The sequence below is a fragment of the Dama dama genome, chromosome 19 (genome assembly GCF_033118175.1).
Source record: "Dama dama isolate Ldn47 chromosome 19, ASM3311817v1, whole genome shotgun sequence".
Lineage (NCBI taxonomy): Eukaryota > Metazoa > Chordata > Mammalia > Artiodactyla > Cervidae > Dama > Dama dama.
This window is the reverse complement of record NC_083699.1, coordinates 47,263,517-47,283,930: the sequence shown is the minus strand read 5'-3', so window position 1 is coordinate 47,283,930 and position 20,414 is coordinate 47,263,517. Positions and strand designations below refer to the sequence as shown.

Below are 20,414 nucleotides of genomic sequence, written 5' to 3'. Positions count from 1 at the left end.
AACAAAAAAAGGTGGGGTGGAATAAAACTGTAAGGAAGATTATATTCTACCTTCTAATAATGAGGGCAGATAGTACTATGTTAAAAAAACATTAAAAGTCTTTCTTCAAATTTAAAAAATTCCTAAGAAAGTAATTACCATAAAAATTACAAAGAGGAAAATATGAGCAGAGAGTTTTTCAAATGATGTGAAAAATGAAAAAAATTAAAGGGTATTATAGATATAAAAATCCCAAGCATATTATTAACATGAAAAATCTAAAAGCAATCTAAATCATACACCTCCTCATGCCAGATAGGCACTACCACGAGTCTCAAAATGTATCTGAAAAAGGTAGGTCTGCAGATGGAGGTAAAAAAGTAACTTGGGAGTATTTTGATCACTTACTCAGGCCTTTTGATCCCATGTCGTCAGGGATCTCCTGTAGAGAGTAGTTTCCAGAGAGCAAGCAATAAAAAGATAATCAAAGAAAATAGTTGTCAGTAATGCATAAAATTGGTGCTACAATAAGAGACAGTTCCAAGACCATTACAGGTGCACGTATCTTACAGAGCATTTCTGTGTATTTCTGAAAGTTTAATTAAGCAAATGGCTAGATATGCTCTACTAAAAGAATGTGAGTTCTATGTGAGAAGCTGATTAGGAGAGAAACAAAAATTTTGACTGTTTCTTGCTATTTTAAAAGTAAAATTCAGATTGCCTACATATAATGAAGAAATAGGATAAAACAGAATGTTTTGAAAAGATCTATTATCAAAGATTGGCAACGCTATACCTAGAAATCAGTAAGAAGGTTCTGAGGTACTCCTGTTTTTGTCTAAAATATTCTTTTGAGATTATGTTGAATGTTTCTTATAAAAACCTTTACATAAAATAATTCTATTTTAAACACAGCTTAAAAATATCATTTACTTTAAGAATTCCTAAGGGGCCAGAAAAAGATTGGTATGCAAATTAGTTTATGCTTGTTAAGTCATCCCTAGTTAAGATAAATAGTAACCTGTTGCAGCTCTTGAAACTGTCTCCATGGTAACAACCAACTGCAGGGCAGTAGGTCCCTCTACATTTATCTTCAGTCGACCACTGGATCCACATACTTACGGTCAGCATCACTTGTTTCCTGCTCACTCTGGTCCTTGTTCTTGTAGAAGGGGAATTTTCGGGAAAAGAGGTTCTTTTTACGCTTGTCATTGAATGACTGCTGAAGAAGAGAAGGAGGGGCAAAACAAAGGGATGTCTACTGTCTGTGTGTACAAAGGCCCAGCCTAGTAGCTCTGTGAAAGCTGACTCTTGTGACCACAGTGTGCAGTTTGTATATGAATTTTGCTTTAATCACATATACAGTAAACTTCTAATTTAGTATTAACTTCTCTAATTCTAACATTTTAACTGAAAGTACTGAAAAATTTAAGGAGTATAATTCAGTGATACCTAAAAATAATGAGTAAGTGCTATTTGATTAAAAAAAAAAAAGGAAGAGTAAACCAGATTAGCTACTACTGTAGTCCAAACCAAGTTCACATCTATTTATATGAATCCATATTCTTTGAGAAGATTTCTAGGTGCTCTATAGCCAAAATTACTTTAGCTATGCAAATATTTTTAATGGTTTACATAATAATCTTAATTTTCCTCTGGCTTTAGCAAATTTTTTCCTTTTCTCTCTCTGTGGCTCCAACAAACTAACAAAAAGCCACTACTAAAAAAGAGAACCAAAAAAATTGAGAAAGTTGCTAGTGTTGAAAATTTAAAACAATTTTTTTTAAAGAGAATTAAATAAATGCTAAATGTTTTTGTTAGCATTATTAATAAATAGGATTTATTTAGGATAAATAAATAAATTATTTAGGATTTATTTAGCATTTAGGATAACTAAATGCTTATGGCATGAAACACGAAATGGGATGAAAACTAAGATGTGTCCATTAAGTACAGAGTCCAGCAAAAGAATTATCGGTGCTATCTAATCAAGGAAGAAGATTCAACTTTCCTGGCCAATTTAAATGCCATCATAACTAATGTATTAGCCTTTCAGCTCTGCCATATTATCTATTTTTCAAGTATATATAAATAAAATGGAACCAGGGTCAATCCACTGGCACCATGTCCTGAAGACGGAATAAAAGGTTTGATGCCTGTAATGCCAGAAAGGCAGTTAAAATTCTAGTAGTTTATACATAATTGTTATGACAGCCAATTTGATGGTCCCTTATTGCACAGATGTCTGAAACAAGCTTTTTCCCTTCTTGAATGTCCCATTTGTGCATTCAGAGTTTTAAAAGCATGTAGCACAAAGAAAGATGAGGCTAAAGAGGAACAGCTTCTTTTGTAATTTGTCACAGGCACCCATGTCTCGAAGGAAATGGCCTTGTGACACCAGGAATTACTATTATTTTTGGAAGTGGGAACAACATAAAGGATAGACATTTGTTTTAATTTTTTTTTAGTTTATTCATGTCATACGATACCATCAGTATTTTGAAGTATATCAACACCAGACGGTATTTTTTTGGGGTATGTCTATATTTTCAGTCATGGGATATCAGGTGATTAAAGTACTGAAATGGATTAAAGTGACTTTAAGCTCAAATTCTATTACTTGAAAAGATTTATTTTGGTAAGAATATTTATGAAAACTTTTATCTTTATCTTTTCATATCAACAGTTCAAAATTATTAAGTTCATAGTCATTAGTCAAGTGGACTGTCTTGATATTAATCTTAAAATATGAAGGCTCTGATAAAGAAAGCAGAAGTTAAAAACTAAGTTGAGGAAAAAATACTGTGGAGAAATATAAGCTTATAGTTTCATAAACTGTCAATAGCATTATTTGAATAAAAATCCTTGCATGAATCCAAATTTTAAAAAAACAGAAAGAGAAGAAAACAAATTTCTGTAGGAAAAAAATTCCTGGTAATCTAATTTAGGGAAGGACTAAATTTTTTGTTCACGACAATCACTGATTTCAAATTTAGTAATAATTTTAATCCCATCCAATAAAACTGATACATTTTTAATAAAAGGTTATTTACTCCTCCTACTGCATATATAGTGGTCAGAGTCAGTTTCACAGCAAACAACCAAAAGAAACATGAAGTTTAAAAATGTTTTGATTTTTGATATCTTTGCAGTTAGCCAAAATGAGATATCATAAAGATATCATAATATAGGACAGAAAGAAATGCTTGTTAGTCAAGAATGTATTAATTGTATTATATCTAACATCCTGCAGGTGAAGAATTTATTAAAAGTGAAAAATAGCACAAGCAAACAGGATGAAAATGTATAGGGAAAATACAAAACTGAAGAAACGTACTACCTCTAGTTTCTTTATATTTTCAATACAAAACAATCTGTTTAGTTACTTATTGTTATTCATGCTATACTGCAAGAGAGATAGTGCAATAAATATAAGGACTGATAAAACATTATAAATTTACGAAACATATATCAAGTATCTAAATATATAATTTCCATATGTAGTATTTCAAAATAGCTAAATGAATGTTAAAAATGTTAATGAGAATCTGAAGTGTTTTTAAAAACTCTGTACTGGAAATAAAGTCCATAACCTACCACATAAGGACAGGAAAAGAATAGCTTAGAATGGGAAATGGTATTACAGAGAGATGCAGTTCTGTATCAATGGCAAGCGTATTTTTACCCCACTCAGTACCATGCATACTTTGGGTGCTGTGTTAGAACACAGTGACTGTGTATAAAGTTGGTTATAGTCAACAAACAAGACTAAGATTTAAATATGTCGTTAATTCAGTTAACTTCTTCCAGTTTGAAAGAAAAGTTACAACATGCAATTTCTTTTTCAATGCACTGACAATGTATTTACTAAAATATTTTAAAAGACATTATAAAACGAGCATGAAAATCACTGTATATATTTCAAATCCTGAGCATTTACTTGAGGATATTTTTCTTCAAAGATTTTCTATTTCAAATACTACTTCAGATTATACTATATGATTTTGTATTTTCTGAAAGGTACAAATAAATTTAAAAGAAACTTATCATTCCCAAAATAACTGAATACATTATACAATTTACTGAGATTTAATTTCTTTGATCAAGGACCATATTCCTTTAAAATATTAAAACTTTGAATGCTTAATATCAGACATGTACAAAGAGTAGGATTAATTTACTTGCAGAGTAAATTTTCCATATTCTTTTGAAACTTGATCAAAAGATGTATAAAACATTTGCTTTAGATGTAAAAATCCCCAAACATAAAACATTGCTATAAACAGTATTTCAACACAGTATGTGGTCAGCTCTTTCTTCAGGCTTATTGCTAGAATATTCCATTGCAGTATTTACACACATACTACAGGATGAAGCCTGTGGTATTATCCATTGACGTTCACCAGATTCAAGAAGGACTTTACATGAAAACAGAAATACATCTAAAATATATATAAAATAATTTTGATATATTTCTTGCCCATTTACAAAGTCCTCCTCTTGACTGTCCCTTTATTTCCTTAATATAAAAATTCATATTGATTTAAACATTTGAAATATGGATTCTATTAATAAGTAATATTAGGAATAAAGGAGGAAAAGAACAAGGTAATTTCCACACTTGCAAAACCCCATAAACTTACATTATGAACTAGTTAATAATTTGGGGGGACCTATTTTCTCAGAAGATGTATTATTAGTTATGGCAATTAATACTGTTGACACAAGTTTCTAAATAACTGTTCATCTGTGTGAAGGCTGAATTCATTTCACTTACAAAAATAACAACCAAAAGTACGTTAAGAATATATCAAATGACAATTTTGACAATCTGGAAAAGTCTGTGAAATGGGTGCTTTCATTTAATAAATTGCTTACTTGAGCAAATTTCTATTATTGTGAACCACCAATGGCAAGAGCTGTTAATAGTTAATTCTTATGGCGAGGTCCTTCTAACTTTAATAATGTAGCTCAAACAAGAATTATGAAAAAGTCAATAAGAGATTTCATATACGCACCCCTTTATCTCCTCTTGCTTTAGAATTGAATTTCACTGTTTTTAATCGGGCTCGTTCTTTCTTCTCAACCCTGGTAAGGACAGATTATTTTTTAAGTATAATAAACATATTCAAGGCTCTAACTAGAAATCATCAGGATTGCTACTTTAATATGGAGCATTTTTATATTCTAAAGCCTTTAAAAGTCATTTGCATCTCACAATAACAATTTCTGAGGAATGAAATATAGGGCTCATTTTATCATGAAACAAAACCACTTGTGAAGTACAAGTATGTATACTTATATATGCACTCAAATCCATAACTATACTGAAATTATTATGATGCACCACTTCTGAGTTCAGCAATTTTCCAGGTTTTCCATTTGTTCTTGTTTTTGAATACTTAGCTTATGGAACACATATGCTAAGAACTCAGTGTCAGAGAGAAAGCAAATGAAGTAAAATGTTAACAACTGAGGAAAGCAGATGAAGGAAATGTGGGTATTCTTTGTAGTATTCTTGTATTTCTTTTGTACTTATATTTTCTGCAGCTCTGAAATTTTTAAAAATAAAAAGGAGGGAAAGACCCAGAGGAATTGGGTGGAGAGGGAGGTGGGAGGGGGGATCGGGATGGGGAATACGTGTAAATCTATGGCTGATTCATATCAATGTATGACCAAAAAAAAAAAATAATAATAAAAAAAATAATTAAAAAAACAAAAAAAATAAAAACAAAAAAAAAAGGAGGGAAATAAAAACATTTAAGCTTAATTCCAATGATATATTTGTATAAATACATAAATAACCACTTACAGTACACAAAATAGAGTTTTAAAGTATCTTTGGAAGGATACAGAAGAAATGGTAACCTTAGTTAACTTCTCAGGGAAGAAGGTGAAATGGGTGGGTGGGGAACAGGGTTCAGAGGGGCTCTATACAGCTGTTAAATCTTTTGAATTTTAAACCTTGTTCAAAGTGTTACCTTTGAAACAAGCAAGCAACATACTACAACAAGGTATATAGTGTACAATCTCCAGCCATGTATGAATATTGCAACCAGCATGAATCTTGAAAAATTTCATACAAATTAAGCTTTATAAACCCTTGATTTCAGCATTGCAGTTATATTAGTATATAGCAGAAAAACCTACCCAAAAGCCTATGAATAAATGCATATCTTTCATTTTTTATTATCTAACTATAAAGTTTTACCATGGGTACGGAAGAACCCTAGCAGTCACGGATTTAAAATTTGTTTTTACTATTCCAGAGCAACCCTGAGGGTCCATGATAGGAATAATTAATTTATAATTTTGCCAAGACACTTATTCAGGGCACTGAAAAACTAACACTTAGTGAGTGAACATTTACAACTCAAATGGCTTTGTTTTCTAATCATTATTTTGCTTACTAAATAGTTAAGTGACTTCAACTGTGTTTGTCAATACTGTTCCCGAAAGAAAGCTAAGAACTGTAGGAACTCCAAGTCCTTGTGCTATTATTAGACTTAAAGATGTCTAAGAAAGATAGCATTCTATGTAAGAAAATACAAGTTTAGAATCCACTGAAGGATGAAATGGCATAATTGGTTGTGATTTCATACTGTAATTTATGGCAGGAAAATTATGTTCTATATTATTATTCATGAATTTGGGAATTTGTAGAGGTGTCAAGGTATATCTCTTTTATCACTTATGGCTTCAAAATCCAACCTTATAGAATTTTTATAGAAAACGAAAAATATCTCTTTCCACCAAAGTCAGCTATATTTCTCATTTGTTGCAGACACAGGTAAAGCCTTTGCAAGATAAAAGACTTCAAGAGATAAAGACAATTTTTAGAAACTCTGACCTTGATATTTACGATGCGAGGTTTCTTTTGACTCAACAAGGCACAGAGGTGGCATTTCTGTGTTTAAAGGATACTATATTCTATTCTAGGGAAGAAATTATGCTGAGGGTTGCATTGCTAAAAGAGGAGTTGTCACCAAATAGTTGGATCCTGCTAAAAATATGGATCTAGCCAACAACAGTCATAAATTCCAAAACCACAATTACAGAGATCTTGGCAATATTTCAACATTTGTACTCTTCAAAGTCTATCAACAGATGTACAAATATATATATGGTAGAGAGGTTTATAAACAGGAATATGATTTGGCATAAGTATCAATTCAGAGTCTCAACAAAATAAGTATAAGTCCAATTTATGGCTATCTGAAAACTTTTAAGTTTTAGGCAGTTATTTGGCTGAATCAGATCTCATATACAAGTTCTTTTGGGGAAATTATGAACTGATGTTTTAATATCTTTCCCATAAAAGCAGATACATTCAATAACATTCCATTGACCTCAGAGAGGGTTGTTGGGATCACCTTTTTCAAAGAAACTCTGTACTTAACCACTTATGCCACTAGATGGTAAGTATGCATCAGTGAGTGAGTCACTACAATAACCAGTTAAAACAAAGAGGGAAGACTACTGAATGCACGGATGGTTCTAAATTAAACAAGAAAAAGAGATGATATCTAAAAGAAATATCTAAAAATCTAAAATATCTAAAAGAAAATTTTAGATATTTCTAAAAATTTTGCATTTAAAATGCTTTCTTTTTTTTAATCTAGAAGAGGCAATTCACACAATCAAAACCCCTGAAAATTTGAGTTTTAACACCACCTACATGGGAAAACTCATAGCTCAGAATCTGCCTGCAAAGCAGGAGACCTGGGTTTGATTCCTGCGTCAGGAAGATCCCCTGTACAGAGGAGCCTGGCAGGCTACAGTCCATGGGGCTGCAAGAGTCGGAATGACTTAGCAACTGAAATCAAACCACCACATGGGAAAACTATAGAGGTTTTTAATTCTTTCTCCACTGGTATAAATCTGTGGCACAGTGACTTAAAATATACCTACTTTGTTTTTAACAACAAGTAGGACCTTTAGAGAAATTTCTATTTGGGGGCTTCATATTCTCTTGGTTAAAATATAAGTGAAAATTTTGTAAATATAAGTAAAATATTGGTTAAAATATAAAGTGAAAGAAAGTGAAAGTCTCTCAGTTGTGTCTGACTCTTTGTGACCCCATGGACTATACAGTCCATTGGATTCTCCAGGCCAGAATACTGGAATAGGTAGCCTTTCCCTTCTCCAGGGGATCTTCCCAACCCAGGGATCGAACCCAGGTCACCTGCACTGCAGGTGGATTCTTTACCAGCTGAGCCACAAGGGAAGCCCAAGAATACTGGAGTGGGTAGCCTATTCCTTCGCCAGTGGATCTTCCTGACCCAGGAATTGAACCGGGGTCTCCTGCATTGCAGGTGGATTCTTTACCAAATGAGCTATCAGGGAAGCCCAGTTACAATACAAGGTGAATAGAATTAAACGGCTGTGAAACACAATATAAAACACACAAGCATAAAATCATCACTTCAGTAAAAGAAATATAAAAAATCCCAGCAATTATTCACGTTGTCCAATTTTCAAGTGGTAAGAGTCTAACAGACTTATATTTACCTGCGTTTACTGGGAATCACCCCAACTTCATCACTTTCACCATCTGGTGTAACCTGTCTGGCTTGCCACCATTCATCATCAGAAGCATTAATAACATGGAGGATATCTCCAAATTTGAAGTTCAATCCCTGACTAGGAAGGCCACTGTCTTTAGTCTTGTCATAATCAAAGAGGGCCCTAGATTAAGAAGAAAAAAGTCTGCATTTCTTATAATGATATTATCAATATTAAATAAACAGGATCCTAAAAGTATATATATATAATTTAGGTAGATATGCCAAGCTCAATTTTCTGTTATATACAAGACAATGATTAAAAAGAAATAGCAAAATTAACTTGTTGTGGTAACAGACATACTATTCTCTCAATAGTGAATGAGAAATTTAAAATATTGTATGAGAAAATAAAAAAACATACTTTTAGTACAATCCAATAGCAAACTATATTGAATTCTAAAATGAAGACAAATCTGGTGAGTTGCTCTAAATTAATAATGTAAATATTAAAAGAGACTCTCCTCTTTGACTAGACACACTTGGGAGAACAAATTTCCTGACTGATCTGATTCATCATTTGTGGACTGTAAGGCTAGAAGAACAGAGTGATTATTTTCCCAGGTAAGTATTTCTTTCATTTGTTCATAAAACCAGAGTGTTAACCAGGGTTTTCAGAGTCAATAACAATGATGAAAACTAATAACACATGACTACATGATGACTTAATAGTTGCCAACTGTTTTGGAAAAAATATTGTAATAATTTAACATAATAATTTCAAAATGTTAGGAATATTTTTAAATTGTATAACAAGAAAATAATGTCCTACTACTTAATTAGTGTACAATATTTAAAGAAATTAAAATTCTTATATTCAAAAAACTTCTGTCAAGAGTAGAGGAAGGATCCCAACAACTACATTTAAAATATAATTAATTGATTCTTTTGTTTTAATTTGGCAACGGGAAATTAGGATACAAATCATATTCCTTTTCATGCTACTCAACTTTTAAGAAGCTGTCTCTTGAAGTAAAACTGAAGAGGGGTGAAATGAATTGACAGCTAAATGAATGAACTAGTTAATGCTTTTCAAATATGTTCTTTCAAGTCTTTTCAGAGGCTAACAGTGTAAAGGAAATAGGTGAATCAAAAGTGGGAAGGTTTACTTAAACATATATTAAAACATATACTACACACTGGATTTTATTTGAAGAATTCTAAAAGTATAGAATTCTACTGTAAAAATTAAGATTATAAATGATATAAATGCTAAAGTCATTACTTCAATAAATTCTGAATACTGAGGAAGCATCTTTCTATTGGAAAAATAGAGTTAACATAAAAAAACAAAGGTTTGATATAGTCAGGCATTTACTAAATATTTATTTAAAAAGGTAAAGATGACAAAGATGATGAAGATACAAATAAACAGAATACAAGATAACAGAGTAGCTTAAGAGGTAGAACAAATGCCACAAGACATTCAGAAAAGGGAAAACTATACCTTAACATTTTTATTATCATAAATTAAACTTCTGAATTACAAAATCAATACAACTATATTACTGATAAGCAATGGAGAAACTCACAATTTCTACCCCCTATGTTAACATTTAAACTTTGCCTTTTAGTATTTTGATTCATAAGTACTCATGGAATACTTATGTGGGTTATTAATCATAAGAATTAATGAACACTTGTTAATCTACTATCTAACCTAAAGGTTTCTACATAAAACTTTTATCAGTGACTCACATTCACCTATGTATTTTTTCCCTCGATCCTGCTTTCCTCAGATTGAGTTAAGCGCTAATTAGAGTATAACCACTATTCTGAATACAGAGTTTATTATTTCCTTGCTCTTTACCCTTTTTTGCTGTTGGTTTGATTTTACCACACACATATGGATGACTATGTATTTATGTATGATTTTATTTGTTTTAGATCTTTATAAAAAAGCACCATACTGTACATAGTCTATTGTAGCCTTAACTTCATTCTTACTTTTGAAATTAAAAATATACCTACCAACAAGAACCATAAGACTTCTGGTTAATTATGGCAGATTGGCTACATGTGTCTACAGGCATGCCTCATTTTATTGTGTTTCACTTTATTGCACTTGGCAGATATGGTGTATTTTTTTTCCCCTACAAATGGAAGGCCCTGTGTTGGTCTGGCATGACTATTGGTGTCATTTTTCTGACATTTGCTCATTTTGCGTCTCTGTGTCACATTTTGGTAATTCTCCCAATACTTCAAACTTTTTCATTAATATATTTATTATGGTGATCAGTGATTCTTAATTTTACTATTGTAATCATTTTGGGGTATCACAAACCATGCTTTTTAAGATGGTAACTTGATAAATGTCTGTGTTCTGAATGCTCCACCAACTGGCCCTTTTCCCCACCTCTCTCCCTTCTCCTTGGGCCTCCCTACTCCGAGATATGACAATATTGAAATTGGGCCACTGAAAAGCCCAACGATGGCCTCTTAAGTGTTCATGTGAAAGGAAGAGTCACACGTCTCTCACTTTAAATCAGAAAAAACAGTTATGCTTGGTGAAGAAGGCATGTTGAAAGCTAAGACAGGCCAAAAGCTAGGCTTCTTGCATTATTAGTAAGCCAAGCTGAAAAAAAACGAAGGTTCTACTTGAGTACACACAGGAAAAACAAGAACGTGAAAAAGGCTTATTGCTGATACTGAGAAAATTTTAGAGGTCTAGATAGAATATCAAACCAGCCATAACATTCCTTTGAGCCAAAGTGTAACTCAGAGCAAGGCCCAAGCTCTTCAATTCTGTGAAGGCTGAGAGAAGTGAGCAAGCTGCAAAAGTTTGAAGTTTGGTTCCTAAGGTTTCAGGAAAGAAACCATCCCTACAACATAGAAGTGCAAGGTAAAGCAGCAGGTACTGATGTAGAAGCTGCAACAAATTATCCACAAGATCTAGCTAGGATAAGTAATGAAGGTTGTTACACGAAACAACAGACTTTCAATGTGGACAAAACAGACTTCTATTGGAAGAAGATGCCATCTAGAACTTTTATAGCTAAAGAGAAGTCAATGCCTGGCTTCAAAACTTCAAAGGGCAGGCTGACTCTCTTGTCAGGGCTTAATGCAGCTGTGAGTTTAAGTTAAGCCAATGCTTATTTACCATTCTGAAAATCCAAGGGTCTTTAAGAACTATGCTAAATCTACAGTGACTTCCGCCTGTGCTCTAGAATTGAAATAACAAAGCCTAGATGACAGTATGTTTGTTTACAACATGGTTTACTGAGTATTTTCAGCATACTGTTAAAGACCTACTGCTCAAAAAAGATTTCTTTCAAAATGTTACTGCTAACTGACAATGTACTTGGTCACCCAAGAGCTTTGATGGAGATGTACAATGAGATGAATGTTATGCTGAGACAACTTCCATTCTTTAGACCATGGATCAAGGAGTAATTTTGACTTTAGATGTCATTAAAAACATTGTTGATTCATGGGAAGAGGTCAAAATGTCAATATTAATAGAAGTTTGCATGAAGTTGATTCCAATCTTCATGGATGACTTTGAGGGGTTTAAGACTTTAGCAGAGGAAGTAACTATATACATGGTAGAAACAGAAAGAGAACTAGAATGAGAAGTGGAGCCAGAAGATGTGGCTGAACTGCTGCAATCCTATGATAAAACCTGGAAAGATGTTTAAACTCAAAGGATGAGGATGCTTGTGGATGAGCAAAGAAAGTGGTTTCTTGAGGTAGAATCCACTCCTGGTGAAGATGCAGTGAAGCTTATTGAAATGACAACAAGGTATGGGAACATTATTACATCAACTTACTTGATAAAGCAGCAGCAAAATTTGAGAGAATTAACTGTAATTTTGAAAAAAGTTGACTGTGGTTAAAATACCATCAAGCAGCATTACATGCTCCAGACATATTGTTCATGAAAGGAAGAGTTGATCAATTTGGCAAATTCTATCACTGTTTTATTTTAAGAAATTGCCACAGCCACCTCATACCTTTAGCAACCACCTCCCTGATCAGTCAGCAATCATCAACATAGAGGCAGGACCTTCCATCAGAAAAAAAATTTTTTTAAATTGCTTAAGGCTCGTTGAAAATTAGCATTTTTTTTTTAGCAATAAAGTATTTTAAAATTGAGATTATATTTTTGAAGAGCCATAATGCTATTGTACATTTATAGACTACAGAACAGTGTAAATATAAGTTTTATATGCACTGGGGAACCAAAACATTCATGACTTCCTTTACTGTGATATTCACTGTACTGTGGTCTGCAACTGAACCTGCAAAATCTCTCAAGCAATGCTTGCATTTTCTTTCCATCCTGAAACTCACTAAAATGACAAAAACAACAACAACTAAAGATAAGTACAAAAGAGAGATGACAGCAGGAGAAGACAGAGTTTAACATGGTTTTGAATGATGGTAAATGGCGTACCTGAAGAGAGGGACTGAACTAAAATAACCGAAGTTAAGATTTACTTACTCCACAAGACCCTAGAAATGCTCACAAATTAGAAATGCACACTATCCAGGTAGGCAGAGATAAATTACAGCAGTGAAAAGAGAAGGACTGGTAGAAATTATCATAGTAATTAAATGTTACTCAAACAAAGAATATTTTATTATAAAAAAGATCCCGGAAAAGAAAACTGTTGGATGATATGTCATAACAACTTAAAAAAATTTCTAGTCCTTATGTACTTTGTCTTTATCATACTATTATTATTCAAGAGGTTATATAACTTTCATTAATAAAATTATAATAGTATTCCCAAAGACATACTACTCCTAAAAGACATACTATCAGGAAATCAATCATAAAAAAAATTTCCTTGGTTTTCAATACTGCATTTTCCTTGCAATATACTTTTCTACAGTGAAAACTAATCATAGTGAAAATCCTGAAAGAACTTGCATGCATAAATGAAGACTGCTATAACTAGAAATTAAAAAAAGTTTACCTGACATAGAGGGATCGCTTCTGGCTAGTTCGAAGAGAACCTGAACCTGAACTAATGCTACTATTCATCATCTGCTCCCGTAAGTCATGTATTTTGGCTTCAAAACGACTGTATTCTGATAGAAGAAAAAAGAAAAGTAAATTCATATTTTATATCCAAAAAAATTACTTGAAGATAAAGTATTAAATATGTAAGCTGTCTTAAAATTGATTAAATGTGGTCAGACTCTTAAGAGAGTAATCTATACAAGATTTTGCCTAATATGTAAATTTCAAAACATAACAATCTTCTAAATGTACCATAAATTAGAACTGGCTGAGAACAGTATTTTCAGTACACTATTTTAGAGCTCATATCACATTTAATAAATTAAAAGACAATCTCCATGCATCAAATAGCAGTATTAACCTTACTTTACTGTTGAATTTAACTGTAAATTTTAAAAAGTAGGATTTATTCTAATTTCTATACTGAAAAAGAAGTCTAAAATAATTTACACTAGACACTTTGTTTACTGACTTTTTCCCTGTGAAGAAGTCAGCTAATTATATTTTCACATTATACAATGTGAGCAGAGTCAGTAATATGGGAAAAATATGCCTTAGAAGCTAATGAAATTAACTTTACTTCAACTCATTTTATAATTTACAAATTTTCAAAACAGCAAACTAAGACACAAAAAGCAATCTGAAGGAATAAATATATTATTTAAGATAGTTTTTATACAAAAACAAATATGATTTTGAAGATGGATGATTTTAAATTATTCCATACATTAAAAACTACCAAAACAATTAATAATAACAAGTTTATAATCACTTAAAAAATACTATAATTACATGGTTATACCCACTTATACCTTTTTCTCTATTTACAATGACCAATTGTCTAACAGACAAGTCAGATACCATCAGATTTTCTTATAAAACCAGTATCATAACAAAAACAAGTTATGTCTGGAGTGTGTGTAGTTTAAGAAGACAAAAAGTAAACATGATTATTGCTGCATTGCTCTTCGTTTTACCACAGTCACCAAATTTATTTGCTGGATACCAAGACTAATTAACTGTAGCCTGTCAGGCTTGTCTGTCCATAGGATTTTTCAGGCAAGAATACTGGAGTGGTTTGCCATCTCCTTCTCCAGGGGATCTCTCTGACCCAGAGATCAAACCTGTGTCTCCTGCAGGTGGATTATTCCTTACCTGCTGAGTCACTGGGGAAGCCAACTGAAGCAACAATTCATCAAAAAACTCAAAAACATTTAAATGTTCACAATAATATATATTCTTTTATTGTTCTTTAAAAATATAATAGAAAATTTAAAGTATAAAAATTAGTAGACTGATTAGTAAAAATGAATCCCTGACAATTCAACAATTATCACCTCATGGCAAATCTTTAGGCTGTGAAGACACAGCTAAGACACAGATTGATGAATGAAGACATAGATTAAAAATATGAAGTGAATCTTGAGTTTACACTGGCTCTTCTAATTAAAATTAGTACCATTAGGTTTTTACTTAATCTCTTTTATCTCTAAAGGCTTTCTTACCTATGAAGAATCCTGGTTCTCAACACACTGGGGATAACAGAATTACAGTACTCCATCACAACTTACTTGTTTATAATAGCAACATTACAATCATTACATGATCACTGAAAATAGTTAACTATCTTCCCTAGTTCTTTTTATTTTGGAGTATGTTCTGTTAGAATTATACAGTTGAACAGCATTTTAAAATCACTTGGAATATTCCTTCCTAGGTGTGAATGCTACCAGATGGATATACATCAAGGTTCATTTGTTCATTTTTATTTTCAACTTCACTTTTTAGGGGTTGCTTTGTAAACTTTCCACTTTTTTTTTTATACATAGGTAAAATAGTTCCAAAGTCAAATCTATAAAACAAGGATATTAAACAAAGATATCCCTTTCTCCCTACCCTATTCTGGTCATTATAAACATTTAAAGAAAGGTTTATCCTTCCATTTAAAATAATATAAGTAAATATATGTTCACACAAATATGTTTACACTTATTCTATATTATTTTAGTAAACATATATTTTATTTATACATATTTTGTAATTATGTGTATATGTACACACACATATATATGTATTGCTCCTTCTTTAATAAACCGTAACATACACATTTCTCCACCTTGCTTATTTTATTCAATAGTAAGTATAGCAGTGGTCTTACTGCAGTAATAGTAACAATGCTCCACACCATATATAGATGTCCCTCCTTTTTTTTTTTTATAGCTACATGGTTGTTTTATTTCTAACCTCTGTCTCTGTTACAAGAAGATACTGTACAGGGTTAGATTTTGCTTTACTATCAAATCTGAAAATTGTTTTCTTGAAACAATTAAGGTGAGTTAATTTTTGATATGACTGAAGTGTGTGTGAACTCCAGTTCTATTCATACTATTCTATGTTTATATGTTGAATATATATGAATGTATTTACAAATATGCCTTTTATACAAATAGCCTGAGGCAGATTATATATTCCAAGGATGCCTGGCATCCCATATTGGTCTTGTACTATGTGACCTTGCCATTTCCCCATCAAGAGGTGAAGTCTAATCCCCTTCTTCAATTTGGGCTGGTCTTATGACTTAACTCTAAGCAAGTGAATGTGGTAGAAATGATCATATGTGACTTTCCTGGTTAGATCAGTAGAGTCTGTGGAACTTTTTCCTGGTTCTTATGGGGTGCTTGAACTGGAGGAAGCCAGGGATCATGTAAGAAGTCCAAGCACCGCTCTGTAGAGGTCATGCAATAATGCTCTGAGCCTAAACCTTTAGTTGGTACCAACAAAGTCACAAGAAAAGGAGAGAGAAGCCATTCTAGACCTTCCAAAGTAGCTTATCCATCTGCTGAATCCCATTAAGTGACTTCAGTCTATGCCACAAGGACCATCTAAGCCAAAATTCTGGCTGAATTCCTAACCTACTGAATCCATAAAATGATTGCTATCTTAATCCACTGAGCTTTAGGGGTAGTTATGAAGTAACACTAACTAGAACACAATCTCACTGTGTAGTCTATTTTTTTGTTCACAAATATATACACACACACATGGACAAGCCTTTCTAAGTTTATAAATACACACACACACACTAGATTCCTAAACAAGGGGTCATATATATTATTTAAATATAATATATAAAAAATTTATATAAAATTTATATTTTACTAAACATGTTTATAAAACATTTTATACACTTAATAAAATACATCTACATAAAAATTATATATTTATAAAAGTGAATATATAAACATAAAATTAGGAAGCTTTATTCTGTTGTTCTAATGATAACCCTTTGTTTGGATTTTGACCCCTACTATGAGCAATCTCCCCAAATCTGATTTGAAACATTATTCTTTTATGTTAATAACTTCAAAGCTATCAGAAAGTTTATTCTATGTTAATATTATCTTCAATTCTACCCCCACTTTCTGATAACTGCATTTTCTCCAAATTGTCACAGCATACAGTTTTTTCATATTATACACTCTTTTCCTTATAACTATCTTAATTACTAACATCCGTCTTTATATCAGTATCTCTTCCATCATCTTGGGTGTCTGAAGTTTGTTCTTTCTTCTCAGGAAGGGTTTATGAGAACTCCAATTCTTCACTAATATATTTGACTGCAGTCTTTATATTTCAAGCCAGTTTGTTTCAGTTTCTTTCTCTGATTCTTAAGTATACTGACTGCACTGTCTCCTACAAACTACTGCTGATGAAGTTCTGATGACAACTTCATTTTCTTTTCTTTAAAAAACCTTTTTTGAGGGCCTGCAATTTCACCAACATATTTTTCTTTTAATTTCAATAATTTTATTAGAATATTTCTCAGTGATTGTTATCACCTTAGGTACCTGCACAATCCTTTTGACCTTTTGATATGCAGTTTTAATTTTTTTTTAATTTTAGAAAAGTTTCCCTGTTTATACATTTTTATTATTTGTTTAGTTGTACTGGTTTTTTCCTAAGAGATTCCTATTATATGTATGTCGAATATTCTCTGCCAACTTTCTGTATCTGTCACTCTCAAATCCATTATTATTTTTTAAAAGATTAATATACTTTTCAAAATTGAAGTAATCACAAACTGTTTTTCCTGAACCATTTGAGAGTAACTTGCTATCGTGATGTCTCATCACTCTTGAATTCTCAGTGTGTATTTCCTACAAATAAAGGTGTTTTTTAATACAATCACAAAACCATCAAAATTAAGAAAGCAACATTAATACATTACTACATCATGCTCACATTCAAGTTTTCTCAATAATGTCATTAAGAGCAAATCAATCAAGTTTGAAACCATGAGTTGTCTTATGAGAGTACATAGGCATTTAAACTGTCGTATTTTAAAACATCCCCTCCAGTGAGAGCAGTTCCTCAGTCTCCTTGACTTTGCAATCTTACTACTGCTGAAAACTACATGTCAATTATTTTTTGGAACTTCTCTTTAGATTTGTTGATGTTCCCACATGATGAGTCCTGCAACTTTGGCAGCAATGTTACAGAAGAGATGTATGTTTCTTCCAATGCACCCTACCAGGTGGTATACATTTTTGATTTGTCCTATTACTGATGCTATTAACTTTTAGCACTTGATGAAGGTTGTGTCTGCCAGGTTTCTTTACTGCAAAATTACTTTTTTTTTTTTTCAATTGCAAATAAGTTATTAATGCACACTTCTCCATTCTCATCAAACTTTCAATTAACTCATTTATTTGTATTAGTAAAGACTCATTATTTCCTAGTTCATTCAGTGGATTACTATCAGGTATTATTATCATCCATTTGATGCTCCAATTGTTCCCTATTTGGCCTTTTGAACTGGATTATATACCCTTTTGACATGCCTCCCATCATTCCTTGAGTACCATGCTTTCTGGCATAAAATATTACAGGATAATCTAATACTTTCCCTGCCCAACTCTTGGAACAAGATATTTATCCAAACAGCCTTGGCAATTTAGAATGGGAATGGCAAATAGATGGGGAAACAGTGGCTGACTTTATTTTTTTGGGCTCCAAAATCACTGCAGATGGTGATTGCAGCCATGAAATTAAAAGACGCTTACTCCTTGGAAGGAAAGTTATGACCAACCTAGACAGCATATTAAAAAGCAGAGACATTACTTTGTCAACAAAGGTCTGTCTAGTCAAGGCTATGGTTTTTCCAGTAGTCATGTATGGATGTGAGAGTTGGACTATAAAGAAAGCTGAGTGCTGAAGAATTGATGCTTTTGAACTGTGGTGTTAGAGAAGACTCTTGAAAGTCCCTTGGACTGCAAGGAGATCCAACCAGTCCATCATAAAGGAGATCAGGCCTGGGTGTTCATTGGAAGGACTGATGTTGAAGCGGAAACTCCAATACTTTGGCCACCTGATACGAAGAGCTGACTCATTTGAGAAGACCCTGATGCTGGGAAAAATTGAGGGCAGGAGGAGAAGGGGACGACAGAGGATGAGGTGGTTGGATGGCATCACTGACTCAATGGACATGGGTTTGGGTAGACTCTGACAGTTGGTGATGGATAGGGAGGCCTGGTGTGCTGCAGTTCATGGGGCTGCAAAGAGTCAGACATGACTGAGCGACTGAACTGAACTGAGTATTTAGAAACCAAGATCTGAGTCTTAGGTGTGCTGACTGCTACTGGGGTGGCACTGAGCCCACATCTTTTCAGTGGACTGAGCTAGAGAATTACAATATATGTATGTAAAGTAGATACACATTTATGTTTATAATTGTATAAATGGAAAACAATATGTTCATACTAATTTTTCAAATTCTAATATTATATGGTTTATATTTTTCCCATTTTCCATATTTATAACTCTCTTCTTGAACAGTAAAAGTTACAGATAACATTACCCTTAAAATAAATATTCATTTGATCAATCTCTCTATGGAACTAGTCTTCTGTCTTTAGAACCACCTACTTTCCAGACTGGATTTGGACCAGTCCAATGTGTAACCATCTCACTTTGCTCAGGTTCCCACTTCTTACACCAGGACAGCTCCTGCCCTCATCAGGGGTCAGTCCTATTGGGTTACCATAGCTGTCCCCTACCTTCCTGGTCTTGCAATGCACCTAACTACCTTGCTATCCTTCACATACAATGGCTTTAATACAAAATTGATCAGGATGTGGAAGGGAAAGAATTCTTTAATTTTTATTTTTAAAAGTTTCCTGTTTTTTTACCTACTTGCTTTAAATAACTATTGTGCTCCTTCTAAACTTAATTTTTTTTAAAAAAAATGCTCTTTATTTCTAATAATTTGAGTTCTATTAACTCATTTACATTTTTCTTCCACATCATCATCAGTTTTCTTTAACTTGTTTTGCAATATTAGGTTATACTTTTCATTTGTTTTCTGGGCATGTCATTCTGGCATACTTTCATTGTAGAGACATTATTCTGATCCTCATATTCATTTTTCAAATAGGTTTCCATTGGATTAAATCTTGATCCTTTTCTGTTGTTCATTTTTATGTAAATTAGTTTTCTTGAACTTTCAATTCAAGATAAAGAGTACTGGGTCAGGATTTTTCAAGTTTTCTATCTTCACAGCTCTAGAACTCCTTTTTGCCAAGTTTCTGTCAAGTGTTCAAAGATGTATCTCATACACTGTGAGATTTCTGGGTGCTGTTCTTTCCTCCCATTCATCTGGACCTTCCAGAAGTTCTCCCTTAGTGAGGGGCTTTGAACTAAAATTGAGCTATAGCTGTTAACTGTACCAAGGGGCTCAGACAGATCCAGCTCCTTCACACCTTACTGAGATACCTTACACTCACATACAGACTGTGCAAAAACCCTTACAGCTTCAGGTGCTGTTCTCAAATTGATCCACTGTACATCTGTACAGATGCTGATATCACTATCACAGGGTCTTACAGCTGTTGACAGCTTGTTTA

At 32.8% G+C, this 20,414-nt stretch overlaps 1 protein-coding gene across 7 annotated transcripts in view; it reads right to left on the bottom strand.

Annotated features, from left to right (window-relative positions):
• Window positions 1-20,414, bottom strand: part of DLG1 (discs large MAGUK scaffold protein 1) — a 258,661-nt gene that overhangs the window by 32,624 nt on the left and 205,623 nt on the right. For 3 of the 7 annotated variants that reach the window (XM_061166872.1, XM_061166871.1, XM_061166875.1), the window contains 4 exons: window positions 13,466-13,580; window positions 8,491-8,667; window positions 4,998-5,067; window positions 1,102-1,201 (listed from right to left, as the gene is read on the bottom strand). In XM_061166872.1, coding sequence (XP_061022855.1) covers window positions 1,102-1,201; window positions 4,998-5,067; window positions 8,491-8,667; window positions 13,466-13,580 — 462 coding nt within the window. Of the gene's footprint in view, window positions 1-387; window positions 422-1,101; window positions 1,202-4,997; window positions 5,068-8,490; window positions 8,668-13,465; window positions 13,581-20,414 lie in introns of all 7 variants that reach the window. The other 4 variants (XM_061166873.1, XM_061166876.1, XM_061166874.1 and 1 more) reach the window with 2 other exon arrangements.